This window comes from Eurosta solidaginis, chromosome 4, assembly GCF_040869045.1.
Source record: "Eurosta solidaginis isolate ZX-2024a chromosome 4, ASM4086904v1, whole genome shotgun sequence".
In the NCBI taxonomy this organism is placed as follows: domain Eukaryota; kingdom Metazoa; phylum Arthropoda; class Insecta; order Diptera; family Tephritidae; genus Eurosta; species Eurosta solidaginis.
The window spans coordinates 243,780,515-243,795,519 of record NC_090322.1 but is presented as its reverse complement, the minus strand read 5'-3'; the positions used below and the strand labels follow the sequence as shown (position 1 = coordinate 243,795,519).

The 15,005-nt window shown below is 38.9% G+C and overlaps 2 protein-coding genes across 13 annotated transcripts in view; one reads left to right on the top strand and one right to left on the bottom strand.

Moving 5' to 3' along the window:
- The first annotated feature begins 879 nt into the window (after positions 1–879).
- On the top strand, positions 880–9,581 carry Tsf1 (Transferrin 1). The gene is made up of 8 exons (XM_067785355.1): positions 880–1,040; positions 1,179–1,421; positions 4,049–4,167; positions 6,768–6,927; positions 6,992–7,149; positions 7,236–7,879; positions 8,887–9,271; positions 9,353–9,581. The coding sequence occupies exons 1-8, from the start codon at positions 959–961 to the stop codon at positions 9,452–9,454; spliced, it is 1,893 nt and encodes a 630-aa protein (XP_067641456.1). The 5' UTR covers positions 880–958; the 3' UTR covers positions 9,455–9,581.
- A 2,802-nt stretch (positions 9,582–12,383) lies between these two features.
- Positions 12,384–15,005, bottom strand: part of Nt5b (5' nucleotidase B) — a 171,366-nt gene continuing 168,744 nt past the window's right edge. For all 12 annotated transcript variants that reach the window (XM_067785351.1, XM_067785352.1, XM_067785350.1 and 9 more), the window contains 3 exons: positions 14,429–14,982; positions 13,912–14,356; positions 12,384–12,908 (listed from right to left, as the gene is read on the bottom strand). In XM_067785351.1, the coding sequence (XP_067641452.1) occupies positions 12,747–12,908; positions 13,912–14,356; positions 14,429–14,982 (1,161 nt within the window). In that variant the 3' untranslated portion in view covers positions 12,384–12,746. The remainder of the gene's footprint in view (positions 12,909–13,911; positions 14,357–14,428; positions 14,983–15,005) is intronic.

The following is a 15,005-nucleotide window of genomic DNA, read 5'->3' as shown; positions in this document are numbered from 1 at the left end:
TGAACGATACGCAGTGGGATTTGGGCGCCAAAAATGCTGCTTTACTGCCTAAGAAAATGTAAACCTCACGCTCCCTTACTGAGTTTTTCAACCGAAATTCACAGGTCCTGCCCTATCTATAACCAGTACCTCCGGTGGAAAGATAGCTGATAAAAAATGATGGCCTTCTCCTTTCCCCAGCTGGTTAAGGGGTTTCGAATTTTTTACGGTAGGTATGCCTGTATGAGGCGACTATAATCTACGAGATTAGAAGGTTTGATGTGGTTATATCAAATCGTTGCCGAGAGGGTCTGTATAGTACGTTAATGGTGATAATATACCGAACATACTGGATCAAATTTTAATACTGCATAAATATCGACAAAGGAACATCCTGTGATTGTAAGCCTCATCTTAATAGTGCATCTTCTTTTCCTCCCATCATTACCACAATTCTCGGCATCGAATATCGCTATTGGTATTGTTATCATTATCTTAACAGTCCTTCTTTCTTCTTCTTCATCCTCTTTTTATTTTTATCTTGTTTAAACTTGATGAGTTATTTTTCTTGTCCCTTTTTCAATTTCTTTTTCATCCTCTTCCACTTCTCTTTTACGAATTTGTAACTCTGATTTGGTTTATGTCCACTTCCAGAGTGCGTCGCAGCATTTCCCTGTATCGTGAGTAAAGACAGGTATCAGAACTTAAAATTGTACTGTGCCAAGCACATCGGGGTATAAAAACACCGGCTTGAAAACACCTACCCATACATAATACATAATCAATTGGTGAATCCCGAGTATGTGGTCGCCTTCCCCCAGATGAAGCGCAGCCGACGTGAGCAGTGAATACGAAACTATTCAAACGCAATGCTGGCTATAAAAGAAACTGATTGACAACGCAATCAAGCAGTTGAGTATTTGAACGCGAACCGAAAAGAATTGCGAATCAGCAGAGTAACGCAACACAACAGAACAAAATGGGTTTTACAAGAATCGTTTATTTAGCAACTGCTTTGTTAGGCGTGGCGGCGCTGGCCGTGCAAACCGATGAACAAATTTGTAAGCTATATTGAATAATTTGAATTACTGTAAATTAATTAAAATTACTTAGTAATTGGAAAAATTTTAATAAATCTATTTTTTTGTATTCTAATTAGTAAACAGAAAATTTGTTTTCTTTCAAAAATGTATTTACAGATCGCATGTGCGTACCCGAAATTTATTATAAAGACTGCTTGGATCTCTTGAAAGATCCCTCTGAGGCTGGCATACATATGGAATGTGTCGCAGGACGTGATCGCATCGATTGCTTAGATAAAATTAATCAACGTAAAGCTGATGTCCTTGCTAGCGAACCAGAGGATATGTATGTGGCTTACCATACAAAAAATCAGGACTATCGCGTAGTCTCGGAAATACGCACTAAATTTGATAAAGATGGTGAGTATGTTGATAGTGTTAAAAGTTGTTGTGTGAAAAAAAATGGCTACTGCCGCTAAAACCCGGGACTTGAAGCTTTTCGGTAAAATTAGAGTTAATCTTCGTTGAATTATCCGTCTTGAAACGAAGGCTCGTGAAAGGCATCGGTCGTTGGAAGCAGTACTTACTACATAAGTGAAAGGAAAGTGCTTAGCTGTAGATCTGTTCCGTTTATAATGAATTGTCTGAACTACTGTGTTAGATTGGAACTGCGTAGAATGATCGCGATTCGCCGCGCCCAGGCAACCGAAGAACCATTGGGTTGGTAGTCACTACGAGATAGCGGATCTGACCGAAAGCGGAACAATGTTTTGTTTTCTCGCATATTGTGTCAGGTATGTTTAGTTTGCCTGGAGCACGCTCGTTTATTAAAGACTCACCTGAAAATCTACATTTCAGCTGTTAGAGAGCGTAGTTTTACAATTTGGTTGTTTCCTAACGTTTTCCAATTTAAAGACAATAGTTCAAAATTTGAGGTTTATGAGATCATACGGCCAGTAGATTTCGGCAACAGCAGTAAATTGCTTTGAGTGAAGTTCCAAATAAGTGGGCCGCCGTGGTGTGATGGTAGCGTGCTCCGCCTACCTGGCCGAAGATCCTGGGTTCACGCCCCGAGCAAAGCAACATCAAAATTTTAGAAACAAGTTTTTTCAATTAGAAGAAGATTTTTCTAAACGGGGTCGCCCCTCTGCAGTGTTTGGCAAGCACTCCGAGTGTATTTCTGCCATGATAAACCCTCAGTGAAAACTCATCTGCCTTGCAGATGCCGTTCGGATTCGGCATAAAACAAGTAGGTTCCGTCCCGCCAATTTGTAGGAAAAATTAAAAGGAGCACGACGCAAATTGGAAAAGAAGCTCGGCCTTAAATCTCTTCGGAGGTTATCGCGCCTTTCATTTTTTTTTTAGAACTCAACCTGACGTTTGATCCTAGATGCGTACTTTCTTTGCGTCGCCCAAGTTTGAAGTAATGGTTATATTTGATAGCAGGAGCTTCACGAATTTGCTCGTTTTAAATCATATTGTTGAATAGACCAGTTTGGTATGACATTATGAAAGAATTGCTTTACGTCAAAGAATATTACCTGCGTGAGCTCTTTAAGCCCGAACCCCTTTTCAGTCGTGTCTATGGTGCCGGGAACTCCGCTGATTCCCGCAAACTATACTTTAAACTATGTATGCAAACGGAAGGGGAGATTTTCCGGATCTACCATCCTATAGATTTGAGAATAGCAAAAGTGATGGCTGTCCGATGAAGTAGTGAAAAAGTTCACGTTACACCAATACGTGCCAGGCCTACATAATTGAGTAGCCAACGCAGACTCGTTTGCATCCAAGAAGGGATGAAAAGCTGCCAAACGTCCACATTTTGTAACCGTCGTTGACCCAACGACCGCTTCATTGTGTGGCGGAAATTATTTACAATGATTAAACGGACTCCTTCCTTGGGCTGGGAAGAACGCGGTTGCCTTATACTGCTGTGGCCATCTGTAGGAGCTGGTAGCTCGATCCAAGGGTTGTAATCTTGCTGTATGAGATGGTAGTTAAGTCGATTCTGCTCTATGCTGTGCAGGTCTGGTGGAGCTCATTGAACACGGTGAACATTACCAAGATATTAGTGTCAGTACGAAGTATCAGAGGCGCTCTTAGAATAACCTTTTGGCATTAGTATTATGCTGAAATTTCAGCCTACAGATATTTCGAGCAACGCAGGACATTCCATTCAGAGTAGACTGGGGGCCAGAGGCTCATCTGGGGCAGTAAACTACTTAACTGGCTAAAACGGTTGGGTAAAAGTTGGATGGTAAGCCGCAGTTTCAAATTGCCTGATCACTGTAGCGTCTTCCAAGTACAGGTTACCGCAATCAAGGATGTTAACACGGCTTCAACGGAATTCAACCCTACTCCGATAGTCTAGTGTCTACTAGAGCACTGAGCTAAACAGTGGTGAGATTGAGAGTGTTTTGAGGGTGCTTGCGCTTACATTTAAATATTTTAAGACAATACTAATCTGTGCTTAGAGCCATATCGGTATCCAGGCAGCTAACTGTTTTGCTGTGACGAGAGCTGTGGTTGGACCTGTGACAGCAATTAATGGCAAAAATCGCTGCGACTGTAAAGTCACATCTATAAATACCGTTAAAATATATACTTGGAGCTATTTACCTCCAATGAGATTTAGGCCGAGTTTCTCTTTCAATTTGCGCCGTGCTCCATTTAAATTTTTCCGACTAATTTTCAAGACGGGACTTAGATGTTTTGTGCCGACTACGAACAGCTGCAAGGCGGATGAATTTTCACTGATATGCTTTCACGGCAGATATATACTTGGAGTGTTTGAAAAACCACTGCCGGGCGCGACCACGCTTAGAAATTTTGTTTCTAATTGCTTTGTCCGGGACTTGAATCCAGGACCTTCCTTGTAATAGGCGAAACATGCGACCACCACTCCACGGAGACCGCCCCCATAAATCACGTTATTTCCTAAAAATCGCGAAATTTGTCAATTCAACTATCACTAACACCTTTTAGAAGGTTGAACGGTGTAAAACCAAATCTTTAACTACAAAACCTATATCTTTTACTTTCAGCTGATTTCCGTTACGAAGGCGTTATCTTGGTGAAGAGAAACTTAAATATTAAAAGCTTGAAAGAGTTACGCGGCAAGAAATCGTGTCACACCGGCTTCGGACGTAATGTGGGATACAAGGTGAGTAGAGTAATGTTTTTGACTAAATATTTGTGAAACGTCAATCGGATCAAATCTAAGTTCGCATTTTTTTTGGCGTGCCGTGGCAAGGAAAGAGTGGCTTTTTCTTTTTCTTCTTGTGGTGATAAAGACGCTCCCTGTAGATTTTGGGGAGTATTGCCGGAAATTAGCTAAATGTACTAGCCCAAGCATCTTGGGAACGATTGAAAATGACCACGTCCAACCATCTATGTCTGTTCTAAGCTCCCTTAACCCACTACTTATTCTGGGTATGTCCATAGGAAAACATCAAGTAGTGTAAGAATCGGCCATATTGTTTCCCTGCACCTTTTTTGCGTGATTTGTTTTGATGAAGAAGTAAAAGGAGGGCGTGTATTTCCACAAGACCAGTACTGCTGTAACAAATCTTACTTGAACTGCATTCTATTTCATCTATTTGATGTTATCATGTGTATGTCTTTAATTAGATCTAAAAAGCTGAGTTAAATATTCTATACTCCCACACGTCAATTTGAATAAATTGCGTTTAATATGCAAATTAGCCCCAAGCAGCGACGCAGCCAAACAACGTGAAGCAATCAGCAGCGATGAAAATAATCATTATTGGATTTGTTAGGTCTAATTAAAGTCATAAGCGGGTCGTGCTCGTCCTAAAAATATCTAGTTAACTGCTGCAATGGCAGCAATGGAAGTTCCTTACCTAACAGCTAAGCGGAGTTAATATTTTAGCGAATTTATTCCAAAACTTCTGCTAACGTTCGAATCGCTAAATTGTCGAATAAATCACTCCAATATTTAGTATTGCAAACTGGTCTTTATTAAGATTACTTTGAGAGTAGTACTTTACAAGTATACTTCACACCAATAGAGTGTTTAAATCAAAACTGATTACTGATTACTCAGCTTGCGCTGCTTTTATACTCTCCATCGCTTCATTCGCATATTTCTACTAAAGTCTAGACGTTTCGCCTTCTGCTGTATCTCCTGCTTGGTTATTGAGCTACATATATGCGTGTGTATGCGTGAGTACTACTTCGGCTGAGGATTACATGTGTTTGTGAGTATCTCTTCGTTGCCTTGTATGTATGAGTGTAAATGATGATTGATTTGTTTACGTACATACGAGTGGGTGTTTAGTATCAGCTTAGTGATGCTAGTATCAGCTTATTGCTGCTAATATTCGTCACAATATTAATGAAGCTGAAAGATGCGAGCGAGGGCATTTACTGCTACATCCTAGTGCAACATAGCCGCAGAACAAATCGCAGACGTATTTGTTCACATTATTTCAGCTAATTGTTTTGCAGTGATCCTGAATTTCGCTTTAGATGAATTTCACACAGTCAACGAGAAAAATCGCTGCAACTGAGGAGACAAAAGTCACACATCAAAGTTCCTATACTGCTTAACGCATAGGAGTGCTTCAGGAGGAGGTTGAGTACCGATTTGGAGCCTCTTCAACTGAAATGCAATGTGTCACCGATCGATCTCAAACCGTATTGCCATCCTTCGGGTCTTGGGTATCTGGGAAGGGTGTACAATGTAAGATACTATTCTTCTATTACATACTGGCATACTTTCTACTTTTTCCATATGTAAGTGGCTCTCGAATATAGGGGTAACGCTTCAGTCCAAGATTTTCGCTATTTAGTAGACGTATAAATGGGGCCTTCCTGTCTATGCATAATAAAACTTCTCTACGTGCTCTCAGATCAGCAGCGACAGCATCGAGTTGGGTTAGGAATTATAGAGTGTGAGAGATAGCGGTTCTTTTATTTGGGTTGTGAGCATCACAACACACAGGGGATCCGGATAGCCAGTGGGGTAGCTCGGTGTAGATTAACCTTGACATCGCAGGAGCGGTGCAGGTTCCTGCGCCCTTGGGAATTATCTTTCACACAACCAAATGCCAACTTCCACAATTTTTAACAAGTAAGGAGAAGACAAATTCATATTAGTTGTGGTACTCACCGGACACGGAAGCATTGGGCTCAATTGGCGCAGATGCGGTTAAAGTACAATACCTTATAGGGCATCTGTACATAACCTCCGGGACTTAAGAACACATCTGAGTTTTCTTATAATAATTTTGCATTGACAACCGTGAAACTGTGAGGCACTTGTCCATCTCGGAATCAAAAAGTGCTCCTTTGGACTTAGTAGGCAATTGAAAAGTAAATTCCTCTGTCGGCTAACAAAAATGATATGGCTATTAAGGTATTCGAGATAAAAGTTTTGCAAAAGATTTATGGTATTTTCCGTGATGGCAGCGGTGTGTATGGCAGGTGATAGGTTGGAGATAGTGCAGCGAATAAAAGCCCAAAGACTAATGGATAAAGACGCTTCTACCCAGAGAGTATTTTTATCGTCACCCGTATAAAGAAGCAGAGGAAGGAGGAGTTGGTGAGTCAAAGTGATGGTGTCAAAGGGGCGCATTAGCTGAATTCAGAGAGAACTTTAACGCATTGTTTTTACAAACAATCATGGTTTGGAAGCGAGCTTAGAGTGCGGTACACCGATACAATTTTTTAAACACCATTATTTTATAAGGTTTCTCCAAAGATACTGGCTAGTTATCTCACTCAATATATTACCTCTAGATTCCCATTACCAAGCTGAAGAATACACAAATACTCAAAGTTTCTGCTGATCCTGATGTAACAGCAACCGAACGTGAGCTCAAAGCTTTATCAGAATTCTTCACACAATCTTGTTTAGTTGGTACATATTCGCCCCATCCAGAAACTGATCGTCTACTTAGTAAGTGCGCTTAGTATATAAAAAAGCTGCAAAAAAAGCTCTAAAGCTCATTTTATCTTTACAGAGAAGAAATACTCTAACTTGTGTGCTCTCTGTGAGAAACCCGAACAATGTAACTATCCAGATAATTACTCCGGTTATGATGGCGCGATACGGTGCTTGGATAAGGGCAAAGGTGAGGTGGCGTTTACTAAGGTGCAATTTATCAAAAAATACTTTGGTGTAAGTACTGATCAAGTACTACGTAGTAAGATTCCTGTTCTATATATCTGCTTCTTCTTGAATTTTTTTTATTACACACTATACAGCTCAAACCCGGCACCACAGCTGAAGGTGATCCATCCGAATTTGAATATCTCTGCGAAGATGGCACACGACGCCCTATTACCGGACCAGCTTGCTCATGGGCTCAACGACCCTGGAGCGGTTATATTTCAAATGTCGATGTGGTTAATGGTGAACAAAATTTCCATGATTTACAAAATCGTCTTGAAAAATTCTTTGAGAATGGTTTACATGCTACGAACAAGGTAGCTGCCGAACACATGCTCATCAATGAGAATGCCACTTACCATAGTAAACCCGAAGCTGTTGAACCAAAGTTGTATTTAGAACGTGCCGGCTATAAGGATGTTATCGAACGTGATGGTGGTGCTTTGAGGAAGATGCGCTTTTGCGTACAAAATGATATTGAATTCGCTAAGTGTGATACGATGCGTCGTGCTGCGTACTCACGTGATATACGTCCCGAGCTTGAGTGTATACAGGAAAATGATTGTATGATTGCTGTGCAAAATGATAAAGCGGACTTTGTAACGATACATGCCAAGAATTATAAGGAAGCGCGCGATTGTAAATTGAAACCGATTGTGTATGAAAGTTATGGGCCGGATAATGTTTATGTGGCTGTGGTTGAACCAAGCGTACGCAAGGAGTTGCAAAATTTACCAATGTGAGTAGGAGGATGACTGATGAAGCTCGTACGGCAATTGAGCTTAAAAAAGTTGCAAAATCCGACCATAAAAATAGACGAAATAGCCATTTTTTCAGGGATTCTTCATCATATCTTATACATTTTTTTTTTAAATTTTTTTATTTCATTCGGAAAATACAGATTAATTTTGAGTTTTTTATATCGTTCGGTAAAAACAGTTATTTTCAGAGATTTTTTTATTCGTTGGGATAATAACAGTTTTTTGAGTTTTTTTATTTTGCTTGGTAAATAGCATTTTTGTTTTGAGATATTATTTTAGTTAAGAAAACAGTTATTTTTAGATGCTTTTTTTGCTTGAAAAATAACATTTTTTTTAGTTTTTATTTATATTAACGGTTATTTTTTTAAGCTATTCGCGAAGTTTAGAAAATAATTTTTATTTTTCGAGTTGTTTTTATTTCGTTTTGAAAATAACAGTTAATTTTCGAGTATTTTATTGCACTCAGAACATGACAGTTATTTTATGAGTTTTTTTATTTTTAATAGCCGTTATATAACAGTTATAAAAAATCCAAATAATAACAATTTTCGAGCGAAATAAAAAACTCATAAAATAACTGTTATTTCCCCAGCGAAATAAAAACTTCAAAGATAACTGTTATATTTCGGGCGAAATAAAAAGACTAGAAGGAGAACAGTTATTTTCAAAACTTCGTGAATAATTAAAAAAAAAGAAACAAAAAACAATAGCAAAACTCGAAATTAACTGTTAATATCCAAACGCAATAAAAATAACAAACAATTTTTATTATTTAGATTTTTAACCCCTCGTCATAATTTTTTTGTTTTAAATTTCGACCAATAACAGTTATTTGCAGCCACTGCTCTGAACAAAAACTTCAAATTTGGGGGCTTTCTTATACAACTCTTTCATTTTTTTTTGCGGGCCGACACAGCCTAATACGCCTCGCGCCATTTAAAATTGAGACATATTAACCCTTTTAACTCTTTCTTAACCCTTCTAGCAATTATGATGCGCAAAACGAACGTGCCACACTAGCAGCCAACTTTTTGAATAAACGTCGCAATATAAGTCCTTGTAAAGCGACCGCGTCCACGGATAAAAATCTTATGATTGTACATTCCAGTGAATTGAACAAATATAAGGACAAGCAATTGGTATGCCCTTCCTTGGAAATTAAACCAATAACCGAATATCGCACATGTAACTTGGAGGTCAATTTACCGATAGCGGTATTTATACGTGAGAGTATGACACCTGTGGAACAGGAAACAGTTAAGCATTTGTTCGTCTCACTCTCCGACAAATTCGGCAAAGCTGGAAAGAACGAATATGTCTTTACATTGTTTGGACCATATGAGAAGGATGCCAACAATATCTTGTTTGATGTGAGTTTTAAAGAAGTCGTCTATATTTTGAATGTAAAAATAATTAACTTTCTCTTTCTTTAACTCTCTCTTACTATTTAGGATGATGCTACCGCATTCGTTACCGAGGTAAAAAACCTCAATATTAATGAGGCAATCTACAATGAACTCAGATGTGATACAAATGCCATTAAGGGGCTTTAAGGCTATTAAACACAGCTCAAGCTTAAAGTAAACACATACACAAGTGTATGTGTGTGTGTTAGTGCAACAATAGTCTTAAGCTTTCGTAAAACATATCAAATAAAAAAATAAAAATCTAAAATGAAAACGAGTATTTGTTATCTTCAGACAGGCTTCCTCGAAATTGCAGGTGCCTTCAGAGGTAGCCCCTTCCGAAAGGAGTCGTATATGATAACAATTCAGAAAAATTTCTTCCAACGATTAGTGAGCTCATGGTACAGCACCTTACGACGTTAAGCTATAGGCTGGGTACAAATAGTAATGGAACCAGGGTAGTCCTAATTTCTGATAGCCAACTGTCTCTTAGGACTTTCAGGTGAGCAAACAGCAAAATCAAGTCCAGTTAGCCAACTTAGACTGTGTGCCATGAATCTTTCTTGGTCAGAGCGTCTTCGTCTATTCGCATAACATGACCTAAGGCACAACAATTGTTCTTCACTCGTTTGAGAGGAGCATAGAAAATTACGAACGACACTGTGTGACTCCAAAAAAATATCTGAAAAGTGATATAAGACTAGTAGATCTTGAAGACTTTAGAATGACTGCATACACGATTTTCCCCGGACACCTCCAAAATCGTGAGCTACGGGAAAAAAATCGGGTTTTCAACTTTGCTGCTATCTGTATGCACTAATTTATGGTTATAAGCTCAGAAGGACGCATGGAGGACCAAAAAGAAATAATGAAAAAGAAAAAAATAACACCTGGACGACTAGGACATATACTGGAAAAGCAACGTATGAATTGTCAAACTTCTTTAAAAAATACAACATTAACACAGCGTTCTAAACATCGAACAATCTAGGACGAAAACTAAGAACTAACACTAACTCAGAGGATCCGTTTAGCAGTCACGGCGTATGAAAGCTTACCTGCGGATGCCAACACAGTTACATAATAGAAATAAAAACGAGGTTCAGAGAACGTATTAGAAATTACAACAAAAAAACACGGAATCCAAACATTATACCAGAGTCTTAACTTCGCAAATCACATGGTCGAAAATGAATGTTGCCCAGCAAACATCAACAAAAGAGTTAGGGTCCTTCACATTCAAGCAAAAGGCCGACGTCTCAACGTACTCGAAACCATGGAAATCTACAAACAAAAAACATTCGACGGTAGAATAACCTGCCTCAGTCAGCCACACAAATCGATCAGTAAAAACTACCCTCGGTTCTGAATGAACACACAGCACATACACATAAATATTGTAACGAATTTAGGGAACTCCTGGTTGATGTATATTGGAACGATTTTCCATCATCCCTTGTCAAATTTGGTTTTGCGACAAACCGGTTTCGGCGTTATGCTATCATCAGTGTCGATTTTCGTTCTCCTGGTTATTATTGCACCTTCTGCTAAAGTTCGGATCGCTAAACTGTTGAATAAATCACTCCAATATTAATTATTGCAAACTGGTCTTTATTTAGATTACTTTGGGAGTAGTACTTCACAATTATATTTCACAACCAATAGCGTGTTTAAATCAAAACTGATTAGTTATTACTCAGCTTGTACTGCTTTTGTGCTCTCTGTTGCCTCGTCCGCATATTTCTCCAAAGGTCTAGACGACTCATCTTATAGAACTTTTGTATCTCCTGCTTGGTAATTTAGTTATATGCGTGTGTATGTGTGAGTAAGAACGTCGACTGATGACTATATGCGTGTGTGCGTGAGATCTCTTCGTTGCCTTGTACATAAGAGTGGCTGCTTCATGTTTTTGTTGTTGCGTGATTATTTACTAACAGCCTAGTGATGTCAACATTTGCCACAATATATACGAGCATCAATTTTGACTGTGCCAACGAACTATAAATACAAGACAGACGACAACACCAGATCAGACCGATAATCGACACTGATGATGACACAACGCCGAAACCGGTTTGTCTCGGAACCACATTTGAGATGCGAGTACGCAAAATTGTTCCAATATACATAATTTATGGATAGACTTCACCAATCTTGAGCTGAATATTCAAAATTATGAGTTGAATGAGTATTTGTTTTCTTAAATGTAATAAAAACCCGTTGAGTTATTCAAATTTTCATGAAAACAATATTTAAAAAAAAAAAAAAAAAATATATATATATATAAAATTGTATCAAAATGATTCAGAAATGTTTAGTTGGCAATTGTTGTCTAATTTGACTGGAATTTATGTGGCTCTCGACCGATTTTAAGCTTTTTCGATAGACAATAAATCATTCTTTAAACTTTCATACACACTTTCTAGGATATGTTTTGAAAGTTGTGTGTATTCGCCCAACAAACCACTTAACTAAAAACTTTGGTTTGTTGGGTGAATACACACCAATCTACATATATTTTTCGATACTGTAGGAAGTGCGAGCTGCAGGAAGAAACGGTTGAGCACGTTCTGTGCTCGTGTCCTGCGCTCGCCAGGTTAATTCTCCAGCTATGAGGAGTGGCAGAGTTGCCAGGATTCGAGGCACTACGCTAGGTCCTAGAAAACTTCTTGTTTTTGCCAAGGGGACGGAGTTATTCTATAACAGAAGTTCTGGCACCTGATTGGGGTTCTTGAGTTTGGTCGTCGAACAAATTCTGGTAACACTATAGACCCATTCAGTCTATGTGGGGTCTTTATTGACTGGCCGATGCTTCAAAATAACTCCAAAAGCCGCCAAAAGTCATTTGAAAAAGAATAATACATTAATTGATTTCTATGACTCATTGTAATGCATCAGTTTATAATTGATTTGTTGATTTAGGACTCATCGACCGTGTCTACGTATCGGTCGAACTCTGCGCCCTTACATCTAGCACAAAAAAATGGCAGTTAATATTTCAAAATTGATTTTGCTTGCATTGCGGTTTATTTTTCGCTTAATTGAAAGTAAGCTTCATAAACAAAACAAAAAAATATTAAATTAAAATTAAAAAAAGTTTATTCCATATGAAACTATTGTGTTACATATTTATAAATGAAGGTACATACATTAGTTATACCACAGTAGTTATACTAATTAAACAAACATTTACAACAAATTAAATTCTCAGCGTAGTTACATATATACTACAACGTACGAAGTAAAAAAAAAAATAAACAAAAAAAAAAACTTTTAAAAATCATATCTTTAAAAATAAAAAAAAATAAAAAAAAATTTTAATTTAAAATGAATTGATGCAGCAGCATTATTCCGTTCAGTTTTTCTGAATTCCGATTCACGCGCTATCGAAGCGAATTCATTTGACAGACGTTGTTGACTCGTTTTTCTTCTTTAATTCCTAGTCGGTATCATCTTGCTGCCGCTGACAATCACATTTTGGCCCATTTTCCGACTCTTCCTCCGAATAGTCTTCGTCGTGTGTATGTGTGACAGACTGTGGTGTTGGCGGACGTGTATGGGGTACTGTCGTCGAATTGATCGAACCAACTGAATTCATAGACTGAAAGGGATGGAAGTTTATTTTGATTAAATACTTTTCAAGGGTAATCACTTATTTAGAACTAATGAAATGTATGTGTGTAAAGAGCATTTAATTAAATATGAAGATCTACTCTGGCTAGGCCACTTAAATTAGCTACTTGTCGTCGTTTGATCTTTACAAGGGGCAGACTGCCAAGTTGAAACACTCAGATATTTATAACGAAGATGAGGAGCAGAAAAGAGATATAATAAGATCGCAGAAGGGGCGGACGTAACTTGGCGCTATCGCCGACCAAATCTCCGGCGACATTATATTGAAAATGTAATTACGCTACTATGTTCGGGAGCCAAAAATATATAATGTTAAGTTCAGAGTCGGCCGCCGTTGGTGTGGTGGTAGCGTGCTCCGCCTACCACACCAAATATCCTGGGTGCACGCCCTGGGCAAAGCATCATTAAAAATATAGAAACAAATTTTATTCAAATTAGAATATAGTTGTCCTAAGCGGGGTCGCCCTTCGGCAGTGATTTGTCAAGCACTCCGAGTATTTTTCTGCCATGGATAGCTTCTCGGTGAAAACATGTAGGTCGTAAAGTTTAGAAGAAACTGAAGGCAACTGCAGGCTTGTCAGAATACCGCACTCAGAACTGTCACAGGATGTCTTCGTATGGCGCCAGAACATCTTCTGCTCAAAGAGACGGAAATACTCCCCATAAAAAAGAGAAACGAAATGCTGAACAAACAGCTTTTGTTAAATAATCAGAAATACTCGATATCCGTATTGACTAACACTTGTTATTGTTGGTCTCCCTTGGTACACCCAATTGGCGTCAGTTACTTCGAAAGTAGGAGTAACTGCCTCGACATATTACGTAAAGACCAAAATTGCCTTGGTTGTTAAGCGTTAAGAGGAAAGTAAGGAAATGAGGGATGTGAGCGGATGAAAGACTATTTTTCGAATGCATGCAAGAGCGAAGGTCAAACGGCCGGTCTCTGTACTTAAATATAAAACCACTCTTACTTTTATTTCTTCAGCAAGCTTTGCAATTTCTTCATCCTTCCCAACCAGCGGTTGATATTGCGGCAGTACGTCCAGTGGTTTTTCGGTTGGCGTTGAAAGCGCACTCAATGCACCGTCAACACATTCATTCTTACTACGCGCACGTTGTATTGGCGGTTGATCCATATGGAATCGTTGTTCGTGTGTAACCGTCGATTCGTGTGGCAGAAGCATAGCCGGTGCACGGAACATATACGAAAATGGATAATAGTAAAGATTGAGGAAAGTAGCCGCATATAAATCGGCATATCTCGACACTTGACTGGAGAAGAATGTTTGTCTTGAACCGGAACGGAAGAGCGAGCCCATCATACCATATGCCATATCCATTTTGTGTGTTACATCGCGTATACTTGAGCGTAACTTTGAAATGTCCGGTTTTTCTTTGGCGCTTGAATCTAGATTTCTGTAAAAGAAGACAGTTTTAGGTTTGGTTTTTACCACCAATATTTTCGGTCTTCTCAAATCAACCACTTACTTGTACATATCACCCAACATAACATCCAGCTGTTGCAACTCTGCAAAATACTGACATTTGTCCGTCCAAACATGCAATTCCTGCACTAATTCGGGAACAATCAGGAATGTACGCCAACCGCGTATCTTTTTCGATTTCAAAATATCACCAAATATATGATCACCCACGTAGAGCACATCCTTGCCTTTAGCTTGTATGAAATTGGTGAAGACCTCACAAGAGCCACCCGAATACACCTTGCCCGGCTGCAGTGGACCCATGTGTGTTCCAATTTTTAGTGCGCCTGTATGTGTATCCACTTGTCGGAGAATTGTTCCTTCGCCAAAGAAGAGAGGCTTCGCGGCATCAACAACAATCACATCAAAGTATGTCTTCCAGTTACGATGTGGTTCGTCGGGTCGCGCACCATGTTCGAAATCGAATAAATATGACATAATGATGTTGGTGTATTTGTAATCGCTGTTGGTGAGCAAAAACACTTTAGCACCAGATTCGCGTATACGGGAAAGTACCATGGGCAGTCGTGGATCTTTTTTGACGTAGTATTCTAGGTTCTGTGGAAGAGATGGAAGATAAT

What these genes read in the sequence shown, in the direction of transcription:
- Tsf1 (XM_067785355.1), top strand. Translation starts at nt 959, where the DNA reads ATGGGTTTTACAAGAATCGTTTATTTAGCAACTGCTTTGTTAGGCGTG. An exon ending in CACTAAATTTGATAAAGATG is followed by an intron (nt 1,422 to 4,048) that starts GTGAGTATGTTG and finishes TTTTACTTTCAG; the next exon opens with CTGATTTCCGTTACGAAGGC. An exon ending in TTATCAAAAAATACTTTGGT is followed by an intron (nt 7,150 to 7,235) that starts GTAAGTACTGAT and finishes CACACTATACAG; the next exon opens with CTCAAACCCGGCACCACAGC.